The sequence below is a fragment of the Lepidochelys kempii genome, chromosome 1, assembly GCF_965140265.1.
Source record: "Lepidochelys kempii isolate rLepKem1 chromosome 1, rLepKem1.hap2, whole genome shotgun sequence".
NCBI lineage: Eukaryota > Metazoa > Chordata > Testudines > Cheloniidae > Lepidochelys > Lepidochelys kempii.
In genome coordinates this window covers 196,545,261-196,567,356 of record NC_133256.1, presented here as the reverse complement: position 1 = coordinate 196,567,356, position 22,096 = coordinate 196,545,261, and the positions used below count along the sequence as shown (strand labels likewise).

Here is a 22,096-nt window from a genome sequence, read left to right as displayed (position 1 = left end):
CTTGAATTTGATATCAAAGGATTGCAAGATGTATTGATACATGACTTTTCAATTCATTTAAAATGAAAATGGGAAACCAAATAAAAAAAAATAAACCCAGACAAGTTCAGTGAAAACAGCAAAAACACAGACACAAAAATTACAGGACAACACTTACCAATGCAAAACATTTCTGTGCTTGTGCCAAGGCAGAATCCGGCCGTAATCGAATACATTCATCAAAGTCTTCCACAGCCTCTTCAACTTGGTCAAGTAGGATTTTCAGCTAAGGAGAGAGAATAAATCCTAACTCCGCATTTAATCTGTGTTTTATATGCTTAAACAAGATTTCTATAGTTGTTCTAGTTAGCGATATGAAGAGGTTGTTTGTTCAGTCTTACAACTGTAGCTAAACCCTACATGATCTTCAGGAAAGTTCCTGGCACTGAATGTACCAAACAGCTGTCAAAGAACTGAACTTTGGCTTCATTCACAACTGTTCAAATGTAAGCATACAGCCTATAGGTCTGCACATCTTTTTTCTTATTTCTGATGTTGGTTGTCTGCATTAATCCTCTGGCACAGATTTTGTGGGTTTTCATGTTGAACATGCTCTCTGCTTGGTTTTCCAAAGCCACTTAACTTCACTTCATTTGATGCTAATGGATTATCTGGAGGTTAACAATATAATCTTAGTTCTCTAAAGATGTGTTTTAAAACACATCTTCTAACACATAATTAACCAAGTTCAAATTCTTCCTTTTCATTCGCCAGGCATTTATTTTGTTTCCGAAGTCAAGTTGCACAGAAATTTCATTCCTCTCATAAGTAATAAAAGAACTGGGTTTCTTGTTTAGCATGATCAAGGTAGGCAATGCTAAATTATTTCAACAGTTCAGATCCACATTCTGTATTAAACAAACAAAATGTGATCTAACTTGTGAACAGAACCATTTAGTCTTAGTGAGTTCTACCTATGTATTCAACTATTACCATATGCATATTCACTTACTCCCTTTTATTTCTAGTGGATTTAATGTTATGGTTGCAAGCTTATTATTGTTAGAATTCAGTTTTTGCCATGCACTATATCAAGTGTGTATAACAATGTATTAATTTTTGTTCTGTATTTTTCCTTTAGTTCAAGCTAATCAAATATCTAAACTCAAAGAATTAGGTAGAACTCTGTGCAGTACAGCTCTTACCTGTCCTCTGTGGTGGTAAACATCTGCATTCTGAGGATCAATATCAGCAGCCATGTTGAAATCTTGAGTGGACAGCATAGGCTGTTGCTGCTGCATATACATGCTACCTCGTTTGATCAGGGCATTAGCACGGAGCTATAAAAAAGTTCAAACATTTTTATTTTTAATTATTAGATGTTGCTACTTTTCTTGTTGGTCTGAAGATTTTTAGTTGCAATAATGTTAACAACTTTTCATTTTGTTGGTTCCTTCCATGACAAAACAGAAATGTGTTTTTCATTCATTCTAAGCAGTAGTAAATTGTGCTACATAAAGTTTAAAAAAGCATTAATACAATTACATGCAAGGGTCATTTCATACCAGCACAAATGGAAATGGCCCAACTTGATGATCACTTTAGATAAGCTATTACCAGCAGGACAGTGGGGTGGGAGGAGGTATTGTTTCATGGTCTCTGTGTATATAATGTCTTCTGCAGTTTCCACAGTCTGCATCCTATGAAGTGAGCTGTAGCTCACGAAAGCTCATGCTCAAATAAACTGGTTAGTCTCTAAGGTGCCACAAGTACTCCTTTTCTTTTTCCAAACTACTGTAAAGCTAATTGATACTTAACTTTCTTGGGTAACGTCTACACTCCACATCACTGGCAGTGACAAGTAGCGTACCGGGAGCTACACGCTGCATCCACACGGCGGTGTGTAACTACACGTCAGTGAAAGTTCTGGCAGACGGGAGGCAATGGGGAAAGGGTTCAGCAGCTTTCCACTCCCAGAGCCTTTCACTGCGGTAGGGAAGGGCTCCAGCAGCGGGGAGCATGCAGAGCCTTTCTCCACTGCCAGAGTCTTTACCTGCACTGGGGAAGGGATTAAGCAGCAGGACAATACACTGCTAAAAATAGCAATGTAGATGGGGAGGCCTGGCTTGAGCGAGTAGAGAGCTGTGTAAGAGCATGTACTCTGGTATATCCCCGCACCCTTCAGCCGGGTCTTTACTCTACTTGCCTAAGCCAGGCGCCACCTTGAACGCTGCTGTTTATACCTGTGCTTGGAAGGCTACTTGAATATGTACTCTATAAACTGCCGAAAAAAGCACGCAGTGTAGACATACCCTTAAGCATGCCAATCACATTGTAATGAAAATATCCACCCACTGATAATAAACACACTATGAATAATTAGGCAAAGTGAAAAAAGTAGGGCTGTCAAGCAAATAAAAAAATTAATCGTGATTAATCGTACTGTTAAACAATAATAAAGCACCTTTTATTTAAATATTTTTGGATGTTTTCCACATTTTAAAATGTATTGATTTTTATTTCAACACATAATACGAAGTGCACAGTGCTCACTTTATATTTATTTTTTATTATAAATATTTGCACTGTAAAACAAATGAAATTGTATTTTTCAATTCACCTTATGCAAGTATTGTAGTGCAAACTCTATCATGAAAGTTGAACTTAACAAACATAATTATTCACAAAAAATAACTGTATTCAAAAATAAAACAACGTCAAACTTTAGAGCCTACCAGTCCATTCAGTCCTACTTCTTGTTCAGCCAATCGCTCAAACATGTTTGTTTACATTTGCAGGAGATAATGCCGCCCACTTCTTGTTTACAATGTCACCTGAAAGTGAGACTAGGCGTTCATGTGGCACTGTTGTAGCCAGCATTGCAAGATATTTACTTGCCAGATGCGCTAAAGATTCATATGTCCCTTCGTGCTTCAACCACCATTCCAGAGGACATGCTTCCATGATGATGACGGGTTCTGCTCGATAACTATCCAAAGCAGTGCAGACTGACGCATGTTCATTTTCATCTTCTCAGTCAGATGCCACCAGCAGAAGGCTGATTTTCTTTTTTGGTGGTTCAGGTTCTGTAGTTTCCGCATCGGAGTGTTGTTCTTTTAAGACTTCTGGAAGCATGCTCCACATCTCGTCCCTCTCAGACTTTGGGCAGCACTTCAGATTCTTAAACCTTGGGTCGAGTGCTGTAGCTATTTTTAGAAGTCTCACATTAGTACCTTCTTTGCATTTTGTCAAATCTGCAGTGAAAGTGTTCTTAAGACGAACAACATGTGCTAGGTCATCATCTGAGATTGCTATAACATGAAATATTTGGCAGAATGCGGGTAAAACAAAGAGCAGGAGACATACAACTCTCCCCCAAGGAGTTCAGTCTCAAATTTAAATTAACACATTATTTTTTAATGAGCATCATCAGCATGGAAGCATGTCCTTTGGAATGGTGGCCGAAGTATGAAGAGGCATACGAATGTGTAGTGTATCTGGCATGCGAGTACCTTGCAATACCGGAGACAAAAGAGCCATGCGAACGCCTGTTCTCACTTTCAGGTGACACTGTAAATAAGAAGAGGGCAGCATTATCTCCCGTAAATGTAAACAAACTTGTTTGTCTTAGCGATTGGCTGAACAAGAAGTAGGACTGAGTGGACTTGTAGGCTCTAAAGTTTTACATTGTTTTGTTTTTGAATGAATTATGTAACAAAAAAATCTACATTTATGAGTTGCACTTTCACAATAACGAGATTGCATTACAGTATTTCTATGAGGTGAATTGCAAAATACCATTTCTTTTGTTTATCATTTTTACAGTGCAAATATTTGTAATCAAAATAATAGAGTGAGCACTACACACTTCGTACTGTGTTGTAATTGATATCAATATATTTGAAAATGTAGAAAAACATCCAAAATATTTAATAAAGTTCAATTTATATTATATTGTTTAACAGTGTGATTAAAACTGCAATCAATCATGATTAATTTTTTTAATTGTGATTAATTTTTTGGAGTTAATCACATGAGTTAACTGCGATTAATCGACAGCCCTAGAAAAAAGCTTAACATCTTCCATTAAATATCCAGGGAATTTGAAAATACTGAACTGGTTTGCAAGCATTCACACTTTTTCAGCAGAACCCATGCAAAGTAAAATCTGTCCGTTTTAAGATTTCTTACCTTGACATTAGCATCTTCCATACTGATGACCTGATCTAGATCAGGTTTGGCAGCATTTGCATTGCCAATAAGCAGATAGAAAGTGGCTCGCAGCAGCAAAGCTTCTGCCATATATTTGCCTTGAACATCAATTTCTTTTGTGCTCTCGCTGATGATTTTATCATAGTTTTCTTCTTCCATATACTGCTTTGCCTTTAAATATCCAGAGCTGCAAATTAGGTGTAGAACAGTTAAAATACGTAAAAAAAAAATTTCAATGTGAACGTTTCACTAGGAATTCAGATTTCTTGATCACAATACATAGCAAGCTTGCTACACTATAATTTCCAACAATTAGAGATACTGGCACCATGAGTAAAGTTACAAACATGCATAAAATGTTTCCTGGATCAGGGCCATTGTAAACAAATTAGTTTGGAGGAAAATACACAAGTTACATCTGTAGGGGAAGAGAATCCACTCCAGCCCTCAAAATCCACTTCTTTAGAAATGATAAGTTTGGCAGGGGATGACCTTTGGTCAGGAACAACTATCCTTACACTAGGACTCTGTTTGGCCCTGGTGCTATTCTGAAGTCTTCTGCTTATGTCATCAGGGCAATCATAACCTCTGCCTGAAACCTGGGAGAGTAGGCAGGGGATATAGATCAGGGAATAAAATATTAACAGTAGTGCTTTTTAACAAATAATTTTAAAACTTCAGCTAAATTAACACATCAATTTTTATATTTTGAAGAGGATTTGGTGGAAAAAAATCATACTTTAAACAGTGGTGTCTGCTCAACTGTGAGCCTTTGAATCAAAACATTTTCACAGAAGTAAAAAATCCATTAGTTTGCCCCAGCTTGCTCTAAGAAGCTCATAATGCTGCTTGCAAGTTTCCTTATTGAGGGTGAAGACATGATCCAACAATAACTCTAACGCAAAACAATAAAGTACACAAGCACCCCTCATTACATTCAATATGAAAAATATGAGTACTCAGTATTTGTTTTTCTTGGAAAACAAGCATTTCATTTAGGTACATTGTAGATATTACCATTCTGAACAATATCAGATGGTGTTTATTAACTTGTTAAAAACTATAGGTTTTTCGGCCTCCACTGTTTTAGTTCAAAGCTGCTGCTATAAAAGGTGCTAGTTTATACAGCACACACTTCCCCATCTCCTCCCTCCAGCATTATTACAGACAGCACCAAAGGAAGGAAGGGAAACACTCCTCCAATCCAGCACTGTTGCAGCTATCCACTTCCTCCCATCCACCAAACCTTACTGCAGCACTGTTGCTGTTCAGTGTCCCTTCTCACTGAGCCAGCTACCCACACCATTACTGCTGTTCTCTACAGAAATAAAATGCTAAGAGAGCTAGTATTTAGGGTGGAGTCAAAGCTAACCAAACTAATATGTCAGATCTAATTAAAATTTTATTTTTCTTTTAAAAAGTTCCTATTTTGTAGGTACATTTACTATTATAAAATTTCCTACCCTAACACTACATTATATAATATACATATAAAATAAAACAGTGCAGAGTATGAGGCTGCGACAAGTTTTACCAACAATTCACATACTCACTTTTCTTTAATGTCTGATGCCTCCCCCTCCTTGTCCTTATCTTCATCAGATTTCTCACCCTTATGCAGAGGTTGGGAGATGATGTCATCTGTGAAAGAGCTGAAGTAAGATTTGATGAACTGTGGAGAGGGCATCAAAGGTTCACGGTTCTGAAATGGGACAGAAAATGTAACATTCACGTGTTAAATACTTGAGATCAGGTGATAAATGAAGAGGTGGATGGCTTTTACTAGTGAAAAAAATCCATTCTTGACTATTCCATTCCTTTTGGATATATTTTTGCACTGACTATTTCTTGTAAGCCTGTTAATAGGCAGAAGGGTTGGGATCAGTATGCACGTACTATAACACTCTGCCTTAAAAAGGCAGATGCATTTCCCCATCAAAAGGGAAAATAAAAGCAAAGACTAAATGAAGGAAGAAACAGGATATTTTCTCATAGGGTAGGAAATGGGGAATCCCTTTAATCCTGCTTGCTCTTAACACATCTGGGTAGACATACATCTCCTCCTTGTCCCTCCCACAAGAGAAGTTTGTTGATCCCTATGATGGAGGCTCTCTCTTGCTAGGGAACATACTCACTCTGCCTAGCGCTCTGCTCAGACATAGCTCATTTCACCTTTGATCTGACAATTACCAGGGGTGAGCTCCTTTGTATGGCAATACACAGTATCTTGTTCAAAGTGAGGGTAATACATAAGGGTTACAATTCACTCCTTCCTGATATAACAATTCAAATGCACTCGCCTTAATTTAACAAGTCCTAATTAACTTCCAAGAAACGTTTTGTCCATTTCAAACAGCTCTGAACGAAGACTGATAACCCTGTTCAAGATTATTCGCTTACACATTATTTATTATCTTGGCTTCCCAGTCACAGGAACTCTTGGAAAATCGGAACCTTTAACCAAAATAAATCATAGACAGGTGTCTTTCATCCAGTGTTCAACACTGAAACACACCACAAAATATGCAATCTGACTTAGATGTGCCTTCACTCCTCTACCTAGGCCCTCTACCCCATCTCTCAGACTCCCTGGCTCCAGGCCTGGTTCTACAATCACAGTTTGTATCTAAACATCTCACAACCATTACTAGAATAATGAATACGGTGATACTCACAACTCCCCTCTGAGATATTACCACCCCCAATTTACAGATGGGGAAGAGAAGCCAAGAATAAGCAACTGACCAGCCCAAGGTCATGCAGGTAATCTGTGATAGAGCTGAGAACCAATCCCAGATTTCCTGACCCAGAGTCCAGAACCTTAATAAGAAAGCCACACTTCCTACTGCATGCCTTTTCCTCATGCAACTCCTTCTCAGTTTTAAATAAGCTCTCAGTTCTTTATACTTTAAAAACAAAACATCTTCCTTGACCCATCTCTTTCTGCTTATTTTGCCCTGGCAGTAGGAAAAGATTTCAGTTTCTAACTTTCTATGTTGATTAAAAAAAAAAAAAAAAAATCAAGAACGTGTATGAAACACCTTGCCAATGCCCTTTTACATTTTAAATCCATTATTACATCGGGAACAGAACAATTGATCACAACTACTCTTCATCTTTCCAATTCCTGTTGACTGCCTTGCCTAACTTAACAAGCACCATAATTAAACTGATGGCCTGCCATCTAACGGCACATTTAGTTGATAGAACAGCAGCAGAGAAATAGCCTTTGGTGACACTTACTGACAGCCCCTAAAGTAGTTCCGGTCATACCTTAATTCTATTAAAGCCCTGATTCAGGCTACACACCAGCTTAGTAAGGAGTGTTGCCTGTGCATAATAATAAATTAGGCTGAATCGTACAGGTTACTCTCTGAGATGAAACCACCAAACTGTTTTGCTCAAATCTAGAATACATCTTTTTACACATTATGGAAGTTAAAAGGCATCCTTTCCACCTTTCTTACAGGTTGTTTTTTTGTTTTGTTTTTTAATAAAAGCCTATAACAGAGCTCAGTGGAGAACAGCAACAGTAAAACAGCAGCTCAGGATGACAGAGTGCTTATCTCAATTTTAGTATTTTAGCTGGTTAAAATAGTAGCTAATTAATAATCATTGACATAGAATCTGAGCCACCATCAGTGCTTTTGTAATCCAAGCAATGTATCAGATAGAAGCAGAATCTTTAAGTTTGTATTACAGTCATACCTTATATTTCTCTTTGGCCTTTTCTTTTCCAAGGAGTTTAAGAACTTTATCAGCTAATAACATGCTTTGCTGGTTTTGGAAACCTTCTAAAATACAGACCGCAGTGACATCTGGGAAAAATAACACAAAGATAGGATTGTTAGTAATTACCAGTGCAGTGGTCTTTAAAGTGCTACACAAACAGCTATCATAATGAGCCACTACCGAGGAAACAAAATCACGCATTTGCAGGCTGAAAGTCTTCACATGAAGTTTGCTACATTCTCCAGAATATCAAGTTGTTTATAAAAAGAAATAAGGCTACATCTCCTTGTTGCAAAGAACTTTAATGAAGACGGATGTAAGTAATTTTGTTGTATCTACAGCCAAACAGTCTCAAACCAATGTATCTAGGTCTGAACTTCCATTGTTGCTTATGAACAATTTGAAGCTCATCTGTGATAGTAATCCGCTATGTTCACAGAAACAAGCACTAACGTGGAATTCCTGTTTGGTGACTAGGTCTCTTGTCGCTCTCTAAGATCTCTAATTTTCTACCTTTCCAAGTTCCTATCCTTTCCAGCCCTGTATCCTGCACCTTACCATCTGATCAGTGTTCTTTTTAAGCTCCAACTCAAACTGCACAGCCTTCATCTATGCCTGGGGAAGAGGGCAAGCTTAACAGGAAATCCCACCACTGTGCTACCTCCTTGCCAGTGTTAAGTCCACACTGTATCCACTTCCACCCATGCATGATGCTTCCTCAACACTAATAGCAGCGTGACAGGAGAATCATTGTTCTAATGCTGCCCTGCAGACAGGTTAATATACCTGTATGGACCCATACAGTCACAAGGACTAATTGGACATAATCTTTTCCCACAGTTCCTCAAGAGATGGGAGACAGATTGAGGGGACAATTTTTTTAAAAAATACTCAATATATGCATGCAATATTGACACAGGTTTTCCCATATTACTATACTTCTGCTCAAGTTTCTCGCTCATTCAAATGAATATATTGGGGGAGAAGGAGGGGAGGGAGACAGTGAAATATTGGAAAGATGCCTACCACAAACGAGCACAAGCCGGGAATATCATTCCCATCAACTCAGCATGCAAGGTTATTAATTTGCAATGAACAGGATTTCTATTTCAAATGTAGGGGTCAATTTGACTTCTGTAGTAAAAACCAAGTTTTCCATCCTTGCCTTTCTCAAGGTTTGTCTATACTACTGTGTAAGTCGACCTAAATTATGCTACTCCACTTAAATGTCTACACTGTGCTGCGCTCACCCATCAACTTCCCTTACTCTTCTCAAAGTGGTACATTACCAGAGTTGACTGGAGAGTGCTCTGCAATCGATTTAGCAGGGAAGACCTGCTAAATCAACACCTGCTGCATTGACTGCCACAGTGCCAATCTACTGGTAAGTGTAGACTGGACTCACTGTAGTTTCTATAATCCTGCATGGTTACAAGGAAAGTGTCCTCCACTAACCCATTATTTTTATAGTTATTCCTATGTAATAGAAAGGCATCTCGCTCAGTGAAGAAAGCGACAAACAACTAAAGGTCCTTTTTAACTCAGCTTAAGAAGCCTCTAACGAAACCAACTGATGATTTCTTTACTACACCCACCAAGTAATTTATAGCATTGTTTTTTCATCACCTCTTTGGGGATGAGCATCAGTATGATTGAGACCAATTTCATTTTTCATGAACACACATCAGTAGGAATGAAGTGCAGACGTAACCTAAGCAATGGTATTAAAGGGACAGCTTGAAATATTGTCAATTAGTGAAAAAATACTTTCAGGAAATACATTTCAACAGACTTGCCAACTTATATTGTGTTTTGATTAAATGGCATGGAGGAAGACAATTAACACTGTATTCTCACTTATAAGAGGATAGCAGACTTGCCCCTCATTTGAAACTGAAGGCAATTTGAAACTCTGCTTAGAGTGAGGTGGGAGTTCTGGAAAATGCTCATAATACCATCCAGTTTGGAAGGGCGACTCCACTTGCCAAATAAACGTATACAAAGGGCACTTGCTGAAATTACTTATACAACTTTATATACGCAAACATATTTTCAGCAGTATACCAAAGAGGTGGGTGCAAATATAGCCCTTTCAGAGGGATGCAGGGTTAAGCAAAGACACAAAATCAACAGAAGTATGTAATAGAATGTCTGCTAGATTAAGGGTGAATGTGTACAGTCAACCTTCTCCTCCTCCAAAGTCTTAAACATTCCCCCAGTAGGAAGGGTTGGGGTTCTCAATAGGGTTTTGAGGCAGAGACCTTGACTGATAAACAAACTTTTCCTATCTTCCTTTTCTTGTAATCTTAGTTGTTATAGGTAATGGTAGACAAAGAGTTTTGTAAGAGTTTTGTTTTTTAAATTGGTGTCCCTTTGAACACTAGACCACAGGATTTAAGGGAATTTAATCGCTATTTTTGGGATGTTTTCCCCACCATTATAATGCACTTTTCTCACATCCCCAAAAAAGAATGTAGGTTTCTAGACTAATTCTGTTCCTCCAGAATGGACAGAAAGGAACATTTTTTTGTTAGGGCATGAAACTAGAAGGACTAACATTTTAATTAACAGTGTATATTCCCTTATTTAACTGAATCTTGCTTTAAAGCATAGGGTGTTTACTGAAACATGAGCATAACGAACAGCTACAGTAAGAACTACTAATTTCTCAGATCTAAACCAATTAATTGCTCATAGATTGAAAGATGCACCTAAGGTTAGAGAAATTTAACTGAAGAAAAAAATTGACATGTAGTAGCTTTGAATTAATAGTTTTAAAGGAGTTACTATGTATTCCACCACATTTACAGAAATAGAACCAAGAGTTCTATCATGTGCTCCAAAGTTCACGCTCTTAAATATTAACTTAACAACTTCATTTCAAGTACGTACACAGAAAAGTACCCACCTTCTAAACATTCCTTCTTATTATCTAGTTTCTCATACGCCTTTGCACGTCTGAAGAGAGCTTTCACATATTTAGGATTAAGCTCAACTGCCTTTGTGCAATCTTGTGCCACTTCTTTCCATTTTTGCTGCAGGTATAAGAACAGCCTAGTTAAAAAGGTACTGCTCATTCAAAGGGCATTATAATAATAGCTAATTTCTCTCAATTTCAGAGCCCCAGCCAAGTAATTATAGCTGTAAGTCTTATGATGCTGGTGCCTCCTCCTGGTTTCCAGCTACTTCTGCATGTTTTTCTATTAGTCACCTAGGACCACAAGCTGTGGGAGCCACTCACAGAAGAGGACAAAGGATACGGGAAAGGAATTTCCAGGGAAGAAGGGAACCAAGCAGTTAGGCAGCATATGTGGGAGAAGACAATGAAATGGCAGGAAAGCATGTGCAAAGGAGCAGAAGACTAGAACACAGGGACACAACAGATGGAAAGGAAAGATGAAATCAGGAGCAAAAGCATACCATGAGATTAACTTCTTGAAGGAGTTACTTCACAGGGATGTTATGCAATAGCACACAGGAGTAGAGGTGGTCCTCAAGAATCTCTACTAAGGTGTGGTCTACATTACAAAAAATAAGAACCCCCAAATGAGGTCTCATTCTTTATCACCTGTAAAATCAATATTAAACCAACATTGGTGCTTTAAAATAATCAGAAAAGAGGAAACTCATCCGTAACCTGTCACTGGGATAGAACTGTTTATAAAAATGTTTCTCATATAAAACTGTTTTATAATTACAGAGTCAAACAAGTGGTGTTAAGAAAAAAAAAAAAAAAACATATTTATTCCTTCTCTAACTTTCACACCAAATTCACTCAGTTTTCAAGGCGAGACTTTTGTAACTGCCAGAGCCCAAGTCTCTACCTGGTACTTTAAAATACAAAGCTGACATCCACATACAGAAGGCCAGTTCTTAAGCAGCAGGACTCGTGTTTGTCTTCCTCTCCCAAGGCCTATAAGACAGGCTAGGGGAAGTCAACAGAAATAACTTTTAATTATATCTTGAATATTTGGGGTTGGGAAGGAATTTCCCTGCAGATCAGATTGGCTAAGACCCTGGATTTGTTGTTTTTTGGTAGGTTTTGTGTGCGTTTTCCTGTGCAGCATGGGTCACTTGCTGGTTTAAACTAAAGTAAATGGTGGATTCTCTTTAACTTGAAGTCTTTAAATCATGATTTCAGAACTTCAGTATCTCAGTCAGAGGTTATGGGTCTATTACAGGAGGGGGTGGGTGACCTGTCCAAGTTCTGTGGCCTGCAATATGCAGGAGGTCAGATTAGATGATCACAGTGGTCCCTTCTGGCCTTAACGTCTATGAGTCGGGGGCTAGTGAATATTGAGGGTACAGGTGATAAGATTCTGCTTTCTACATGCAAGAAGGAAGGCAGCACTATTCTGGCACGTGCTGGAGTTGGGGAGGCCAACGGAAGAAGACATAGCACTTTTCGGAGTACAAACGCACTTTAAAGTTCAAGCTTCATACCAGTTGTTCATATGCAGCAGCTCTGTTCTGGTAGAAAGTAGAAAGGTCCATGTTTTTCTCAGGGGGGCATAAACTGATGGCCTCTGTGTAGCACTGAATGGCTTGCTCATATTTTCCTGCTTTAAAATACTTGTTGCCTTTGTTCTTTGCTGCTTGGGCTCTATCAAGAGGGCTCTGAAAAAGAAAAAACAAAGTGACTGGTCAGCCACACTTAGCCCTCAGAGTACAAATAAGAAGAGCTACAGAGTGAGTAATAAATAAATGTGGGGGGCTGAGTCCCAATTATGTCTCTGAACATCCTCCTTTGTGGTTTTCAGGCAGGGCATAATGCAGCCATCTTTTGCAAGAACATAAGATGGCAGAACCACTTCTAAACGGACTTCGAGACACACCATCAACAAACAACATGTTTGTTCTTTATAAAGCTAGGCAGGGTTTTGCGGGGGGGGGGGGGGGTGTGTGTTTAGGCCACGTGACTGATGAGCTACAAAAAAACAAGGAGACTGGTTTGTAAAACCTATTTCTGTAGTTTAAATGATAGCATCAATGTGAAAAAAATAGAACAGCCTCAAAACAGCTGAAGAAGGAAATCTGTTCCTTACTAAAGTGCAGACACTTCATTCACCTGTGCTAAATCAATGGTACGTCAAAAGCATGTTGACAAAGAATGTGCTGTGAAAAGTCCTATTAATCAGGAGAAGCAAAACCTGTTTAGGAAAGCAAAGTTTAATCACTTTCTGCACATTGGACAAGCTATTAACCTCTTGAGAGCTTCAAGTGACCTGTTCATTCAACTTCAAGCTGAAAATGAGAACTGGCCTAACACCCTCTGTTGTTTATGGCAGAAGAAAGAGAGATGGCCTTCCCAAGATGGCCTGCTTCCTTACTATACTCTGGCTCTGCTCTGCCTGTTGCATCACACACACTTTGGAAGAACGCCACATGGCCAATTAGGTGTGTCATCTCTCCAAAATACAGAATAAGGTGCCCCTGCCATTCCATGTTCACAAGGAGCCTCAGGTGGAGGCCAGTATTGGCTTTTCAGTCTCATATCATGTATGCCAGATAGAAACCAGCCCAGAATTTGTTACAGTTAAAAGAACAGCATCAACAACCCATACTGTTGATGTTCCCCTCCTACTACTGTTGTTACAATTAACACTTAGATCTGGTCTACACTTAAATATAGGCTGACACAGTTACAGCATTCAGGAGTGTGAAAAATTGACAACCCTGAGCACCTAGCTAGGCCAACCTAACCCCTGGAGTAGACATAGCTAGTTTGATAGAAGAATGCTTCTGTCAGCCTTACTACTGGAGCATGTGGAGGTGGAGTTCCTACAACAGCAGAAAAACCCCTTCCATTGCTATAGTCTGTGTCAACCCTATAGGGTTACAGCAGCATAGCTATGCCGCGGTAGCAGCCAGAGTATAGACATGGCCTTAGACAACTTTAATAGGCTAAAATGAAAAACTTTTCATTTTAATACAGGGGCAACAGTCTAAGCTAGTCAGTTCCCCTTGTTGTTTGTGTGCATCTTTCACCACAATATGACAATATTTTCAGTAATGGAAAAAATATTTGTAAAACTGCAAAAAATGGGCATTGAGGCCTCAGGGCAACTGTAGCACCTGATGCTACTCTAAACTTTTTTTAAATTGACTAGATCTCAAACTGATAGGGCACAATGATTAATAAAACCATAACCAAAACCATAGGTTAAGACACAAAGACTATCACAACTTATTTATTTAAAACCTATCCTTTTGGCTAGATATATGAGGTTTGAGATCCTTTGACAAGTCACCTTAATTTACCTTCATACTGCAAGGAAGGGAACTTTGAATTTCCTGATTTTGTTTTTAAAAGGAGGATTTACGTCCAAGCATAACCCTCTTTTGATGTACCTTTGTGACTATTTAATTATAGGCACATGCATTCACGGAAGCATATGTTTCTGCTAGAGTAAAAAAAAACAGTTTTATCTAATCATATCAAAACGATTACATTTGGTTAGTTTGAAAGTTAAACTGAACCTCAGCCTAATCTGTTACTCATATAAGTGTGAACTTCCTTTCAGATGCAACTCCCAATAACTGTTTTTAGGTTTTACCATTGTTCAAACTGACAGGCATAGAAAAATATTACTGTAAGTACACAGAAAACGTAAGTAACAAAAACAGAACAATGTCATTCACTAGTCTCTGTAGAGATCATCATTTATCTCTTAAACCCATTAACAGCATGCAGGACACTTCTGTATTGATTTCTGATTAAGTCTCTCCAATTGCCATGATATATTTGATAGCGTATAAAGAAAAAGAGTGCAGTTCCAAAGAAGATCCCCCCCAGTGAGTTATTCCCAGTAAAACAGGCAACATTGCACAATCACTCTGACAGCCTTCCCACTCTGCACGGCTTATATTTTATTAAAATTACATTCAAAAGATAATACCAATCTATTTTTACACTTGAAAATAAAGAGTAGACCACTGTCTTCAAACTCTTTGGTGATAGTAGACATATAATACATTGGACTAAACAGTCATTTGGCCTGCACTCTGTAAAATGCCAGTGTTAAATGTCTTGATCCCAAATAATAACTTGTCTGATGTTTTACTTTGGCAGGGATTCCTAAATAAGTGTTTGAAAAAGCAGGACCCCAGTTTCTTCATAATTATAGAAGTAACATTTGAGGTAATACAGAATTGTGACAGCACCTGTTACAAAGTTTTTTTTCCCATGGGGTTTATAACTCCCATAAAAATGGACTGGGCCAAACTCTGCCATGAGGATAATTTCTCCTGGACAGAGAGATGGATTTACAATACAAATAGTAGAAGGGTCCAAAATACCCCTTTGTACTACTATTGCAAATTGTGATAGGAATTGTTTTGTAAATTTTAACCATCAAATCTATCGTACACTTTTGGAAAGTGCTTTTGGGAAACTAAAGAGAAAAGAGAAATTTAGAACATTAAAAATTGCACTTTATTCTGCATGCAGTCCTCCCTGACACTCCCCCCCCACCCCAAAAAAAAAAAACAACTCAAAAGGTTATAGAGATTTAGTCTATAAAAATGGGTAAACAGAACTAACAGGACAAAAGCCTACTTTAAAAGCACCTTTACATTTGTCTACTGAGTTTACTACTTTATAACAAAGTAAACAGAAGTTAGACTGTTACAAGTTAACATTTGCCAAGAAGTATATTCTTTTGAGTGCATATTTTAATGAGTTATATGCACATACTACCAGAAGGATAGTTTACACATTAATAGTATCTCATCCCAAAATCCTTCATATGCTATGTGAGACTGGGAACTAAAGGGGGATGGGGAGGCTGAAACTGGTTGAACAAGGAGACTAGGATGAGGAGCTGTGGGGAAGAAAGAGACTTGGATTGGCTGTACAAAGAGACTGAGATGGGAAGCCTGAGGAGTGGAGAATGGGACTGGGTAGGCAAGAAGAATAGGACCAGGAATTCAGAAGTAAAATCAATAGTGCCAGAAGAAACAATTTTGCTTCTCAGAAATGTGAACTGGCCCACATGGGTGTTAACTCTGAAACTTAAAGAAGGCAATTAAAATGATTGGCAAAATAGTTAATGCTGACATTTAAGTACATCCAGCAAATATACGGTAATAAACAGACATGACAACAAACAAGCACATATGCACTTAAAGCTGGGATAAAATCTGTCAGGAATGTATTCCATATAGGAAGTAAAAACAGGGTCGATTTAAACAAAAAATTGCTCTGAGAACCCGTTTTAAAATTTTAACAACTCAAACTGTATGACAAATTTACTTGAAAATTAATTCTTTACTCATAAACTAAGTGCAGTAAGTTGGAGGATACATTGTTATTTACATATGGCAAAGATTTTTATTCTATGCTTTATGTGAAAATCTTAACACAACCTTAACCATGGAGCAGCTAGGCAGCCTTTACAACAAGACTAAATGAAGTTCATAATCCATGTACTACCAATATATGTTATAGAAAGATCCAGTGTTTGAACCATGCCATAAACTTTTCTACAGTAATTTGTAGGAGAAGGGAGGGAAACACATGTAAAATCCCAAAATTCAAAACTTAAAGTACATTCACAGCTTCTCTAAACATCTTTAAAGGGTGTTCTTTCATTTTGGTAAATAACCACTTTCCTTGCATGAAGAACTAGATATTTCAAAGATCTGATTTTTGCAGAGTGTAATTTAGGGGTTTGTTGTTGTTTAAACAGTTTATCTAGTTCTTTTTATTTTTAGTTTTCATTTGATTTAGTTGTCCATGGATAGATTTAGCAGAGCACATGTAAACTGCCAGAGAACCACCAGTGATCTGTGCTATTACACTCCCACTAATGAATAACTTTGTGGAACACAATAATTTACTTCTCTACATTTAAACACAAACTGGTTTTGGCTGCTGTCCCACCAGAAAGATTAGTTTTACAGTTGTTTCTTACTACTAAGCCTTCCTCTCTCCTTCCCAAACCCAGCTAGCATTATGATCAGCTTTTCTATAGGTCTCTACAAACCTAAAGCAAAAAATAGTTACACTGTCTGAATATGAAAAGGCAGTACTTAGGTAAAATACTTACTGAGTACTAATACAAAGGAAAGATTCTTGAGCCAATCACTGGCATCACAGCGTAGCACCACCTTCACAACAAAAATTCATGAGGGTTGTTTGAATTATAGGATTATTTTCAACACACTGACAGAGTGCAGACTAGGGATGTAAAAGGTTAATCGGTTAGCATTAGGCTTACAGTTAACCAGACCTTAACTGTTAACCCCGGTGGCCAGCCTGCCGGATCAGCCCCAGCTTCATCGACCAGCCAGCCAGAGGGACCCCAGCCCCGGCTGAGCAAGCAGGAACCCAGCCACGGTGGGCCAGACAGACCGGAGTTACTTTTGGCTCAACAGAAGGACTGAATCTAGAATGAAGCTGTTCTGATGCAACAAAATAATTTAACTATTTCAACATGTTATGGTCCAAATATGCACCAAATTAAAGCAATCTTGAACTTTGTGACCAATTATGTTATGATTAATCCGCACCTCGATTTACCACAGATTCTAAAAGAGGAACAATGACAACTGCAATAGTACACAGAGCTCCTTATGTCTGAGCCTTAACTAGCTTCAGAGTGGAAGCAGTGTTAGTCTGTATCAGCAAAAACAACAAGGAGTCCTTGTGGCACCTTAGAGACTAACAAATTTATTTGGGTATAAACTTTCGTGGGCTAGAACCCACTTCATTGGATGCATGGAGTGAAAATACAGGAGCAGGTATAAATACATGAACGGATTGGGGGTTGCTTTACCAAGCATGAGGTCAGTCTAACGAGTTAAATCAATTAACAGCAGGATACCAAGGGAGGAAAAATAATTTCTGAAGTGGTAAGAGAGTGGCCCATTACAGACAGTTGACAAGAAGGTGTGAGTAACAGTAGGGAGAAATTAGTATTGGGGAAATTAAGTTTAGGTTTTGTAATGACCCAACCACTCCCAGTCTCTGTTCAGGCCTAATCTGATGGTATCTTCAAAGTAACCTGTCTGAGGAGAAATGGGAACTGCTAAGCAGCAGGGCAGACTAAGCCTGGTCTATGCTAGGAAATTAAGTTGGTATAACTAAGTCGCTCAGGGGTGCAAGAAATCCTCCGTTAACCTAGCTACCACCTCTCAGAGAGGTGGATTACTTATGCCGACGGGAGAACCCATCCTGTCTGCATAGGTAGCATCTTCACTGAAGCACTACTATGATGCAGCTGCAGTTTTAAGTGTAGACAAGCCCTAAAAAGGCTTGTCCTGTAGTCAAAGGAATATTAAGCTTAAATAAGGGTATGTTAACACTTAAACCGATGCAGCTGCACTGTTGTAGCACTTTAATGTAGACTCTACCTATTCTGACGAGAAGGATTCTCTTGTCGGCGTAGGTACTCCACCTCCCTGAGAGGTGGTAGCTAGGTTAACTGAAGAATTCTTCCATGGACCTAGCACTGTCTATGCCAGAGGTCACCATAGCTATGTCTCTCAGGGGTGTGGATTTTTCACACCCCTGAGAGCTGTACCTAGGCCAATTTAAGTTCCTAGTATAGATCAACCCTAAAACAGGGCAGACACCAAACCTTTGTAAAGGGGTTTACAAGTAAATGAGATGGCACTTCAGAAAATAACTGGGTTTTCAAGTGAACAAAAAAGGAATATAAAAGAATGCAACATGCAAGAATGTATGAGATCTAGATCAGTGGTTCTCAAGACACATGGTACATGAACTCATCTAGATATTTGCCTAGTTTTACATCAGGCTACTGAAAAAGCACTAGCGAAGACAGTATAAACTAAAATTTCATACACACAATGACTTTATACTACTCTATTCACTGAAATGAGAGCACAGTTTTTTATTCCAATTGATTTATTTTATAATTATATGATAAAAATGAGAAAATAAGTAATTTCTCAGTAAAAGTGTGATGACACTTTTCTATTTTTATGACTGATTTTGTAAGCAAGTAGTTTTTAAGTAAGATGAAATTTAGGGTATGCAAGACAAACCAGACTCTTGAAAGGGGTACAGTAGTCTGGAATGGTTGAGAACCACTGATCTAGATTACACCACAATCTTCTGCCACCCATAAGCATACATTGCCCATTTCGACTGTATAAATATACTACAGATTCTAATTTGTACATTTGGGATTAAACCTGGACTGATTTCAAAGACAAATCCATGATACAAGAACAAAGCATTACAGTAATTCCAATAATCATTAATTTTTCAGTGAAATTAAAGGCTTGTACATTTAAAGCTTTTTAAAAGATTATGCTACCTCACATGGGTGATAGTCAACAATTCAATGCTGCAAGAAGCTAGTGAGTACAATACTGTGGTGGCTGCAGGTAAAAGTGAAATTGTTAATTTTATGACAAAAACATGTATAGCTGTCAAGCTAAGTGTAGCAAAATCTTATGCTTCATAAGCTATTTTTCCACCAGGATCTCAGAAGAAATTCCAGAAAAGCAGCAGTACGGCCAGTCTACTGCTGGCACCACACTGTTTGTTGATGGACTATGCTCATACCTGAGTAGGGAAAATATGATTAACTTTACTCTACCTCTTCTGCAAATTTACCAAATGGTTTCAGTTTCAGGATCTTTTCCCATTACTTTGCGACACCCTTCAAGGAACTATGGATCATGTAGTCGATCAAAACATACGTTTAAAAAACGTGTACAGCTCCAGCAGTAAGATTTCTGTAGCAGAAATCTGAAAAAGTTTGACATTCTAAAGAGAATCTAATGCTTGCAAATTAGGAGATGCTCGGTATTTTCATAGAATCATCATAGGGTTAGAAGGGACCGCAAGGGTCATCTAGTCTAACCCCATAATCCCCACATTTTCCATATATAAAAGATTTAACTCCTACTTCAAGTAAAAGAGTCAACACAACAATAGCTGCAGAGCCATTTTAGGCCCTCCATATTTAGAGGACAAGTGGATTTGAAAACAGTTTTTAGACATCAACACTTGGATTCATGTTATCTGTGTTCATCATCAAGTGGGTTTGCCATTTAAAGTTTTGACATCTAAGACTTTAAATGACTAAATATATTTGTCAATTATATAATCAGATCAGTAAACAAAAGAATCTATGACAAACACTGCACCAAATGCATTTGTCAATTAGACTGACATTTCTGCTAAAGTGGTCAGCAGTGAAATAGTTGTCATTTAACTAAAATCTAAGAATGGGTTTGACAACCCACTGAGATAATGGGGCAATTCACAACTCAAAAGTATTTTTCCACTGTCTGCACACTTAGGAGAGCAATAGTGTCTTGGTTTGAACTTCTATATTTTAAATTTTTTTTCATAACAAAGAGAGCTAGAAATAGGGTTTTTTCTAAATGAAGGCTTAAGATCTACACTAGGGGAACTTTTATACTGATATAACTGCATCTACACTGGTGCTTTTACCAGCATAACTATGTTAGAGAAAACCCCACACTATCAACCAACATAGCTATCATGGCAAAGCTTTCTAATGCAGACCTGCCTTCAGCTGCTGCAGAGTCCTTTTGATGATGAAAATATTGTATAATAATCACAATGTAAACAAAAACAGTTATGGCTAATGTAAATAAATCAAAATTTAACACTAAGAAACTTACAAATTAGTCCACATCTTACATTTTGCTATAATTTAGAAGTCAATTTTCAAATGTGAAAATTCAGGAATTTGCTAGAGAAATAAAAAAAAGTGCAATTTAAAAAAAGATCACAACCAACCAACTCACTGATTTACTTGAAAATTCTGAAGTTTGGACATCCTACCTACTCATGCATATAGATTTAATCTCTGCTTTGAATGCAAATCTCAATAACTGACTATGGATCAGATATGCTGGCTTCATATTTAAAGAAAATAAGATTTTGCTCCTGATCCTGCGCTCATTTCTACTCTGTTCTACCCAGCACTTCAGAATAAGATGAGTCCCCAAACCAGAGTCAACAGCTATAATTTCCCTTTGCATCTTAGTCTCAGAAGCAATTTGGATGTACATATTTATGGAGCAATAATATATTTCCAGATCCAATTACTTGTAGATAATGCATACTGCATGATGAGATTCTCCAAATCACACTCATAGTCCTTCTCAAAACTGAGTTATCAGCACTGGGAAGCAGCCAAATTAGTGTTTCATAACAAGCCACTCAAAAGACCAAATAAGTAAAGGAAACATGAATAACTAAACAAGCAAAGGGGTCCTGAAAACTAAAAGCTGACCATTTAAGTTAATAAACTAAACATGAAAGCTAGCTGTACACTGATACTAGGTAACAGTGCCAAGTTAAGGCAGGATGATGCAGACTAGTTATGCCCGTCTCAGAACCACTCAACGCCCCCTTGCCCCAGGCAAGAATATAAAGACCGCCACACCAGACTGGACACAGTGGTCCAACCCTAAAATAAAGGGCCAAGTCTCTTCTCGCACCCGTGTAAACCCACTGCTTTCAGCATGTTACTCCGCATTGACACCAGCGGGAAAAATGCTAAGTCCACACTACAAATTACTTCAGTATAAATTACATCACTCGGGGTTGTGAATAATCCACACCCCTGAGCAATGTGAGTTGTAACAACCTAAGCACCAGTGTGGACAGTGCTGCGTCAGTGAAAGAGCTTCTCCCACCGACAAAGCTACCGCCTCTCGAAGAGGCAGGAGTTACTGTGGCTACAGCTGTGACACTGTAGCACTTGTGGTGGAGATGCTCTAAGAGATGATGGGAGATGGTTTAATAACTCCTGCCTCTGCGATAGCTAAAATGCTGACTATACCAGCACTTAGGTCTTGTAACTTAGGCCTTGTCTACACTATGAGGGGAGATCGATCTAAGTTATGCAACTTCAGGTATGTGAATAATGTAGCTGAAGACGTCATACTTAGATCTACTTACGGCGGGGTCCACACTACACGATGTCAACTGGAAACTCTCTCCCGTCGACTCCCCCTCCACTTCAAGTGGAAAACAGGAGTCGCCGGGAGAGCGATTGGCAATCGGTTTAGTGGGTCTATCGACCGCGGATGTATCGGTGAGTGCAGACAAGGCCTCACATCACTCAGGCGTACGGATTATTCACATCCCTGAACCATGTAAATTATACCGAAGTAACCTCTGGTGAAGACAAGGTCTAAACCGATGGGAGAGCTC

The 22,096-nt window shown here is 38.4% G+C and overlaps 1 protein-coding gene across 1 annotated transcript in view; it reads right to left on the bottom strand.

Moving 5' to 3' along the window:
* TOMM70 (translocase of outer mitochondrial membrane 70) overlaps positions 1 to 22,096 on the bottom strand; it is a 30,843-nt gene that overhangs the window by 8,044 nt on the left and 703 nt on the right. The window contains exons 2-8 of the mRNA XM_073307618.1: positions 12,367 to 12,540; positions 10,832 to 10,958; positions 7,900 to 8,009; positions 5,745 to 5,893; positions 4,171 to 4,378; positions 1,185 to 1,319; positions 158 to 265 (exon numbers count right to left, since the gene is read on the bottom strand). Of these exons, the coding sequence (XP_073163719.1) occupies positions 158 to 265; positions 1,185 to 1,319; positions 4,171 to 4,378; positions 5,745 to 5,893; positions 7,900 to 8,009; positions 10,832 to 10,958; positions 12,367 to 12,540 (1,011 nt within the window). The remainder of the gene's footprint in view (positions 1 to 157; positions 266 to 1,184; positions 1,320 to 4,170; positions 4,379 to 5,744; positions 5,894 to 7,899; positions 8,010 to 10,831; positions 10,959 to 12,366; positions 12,541 to 22,096) is intronic.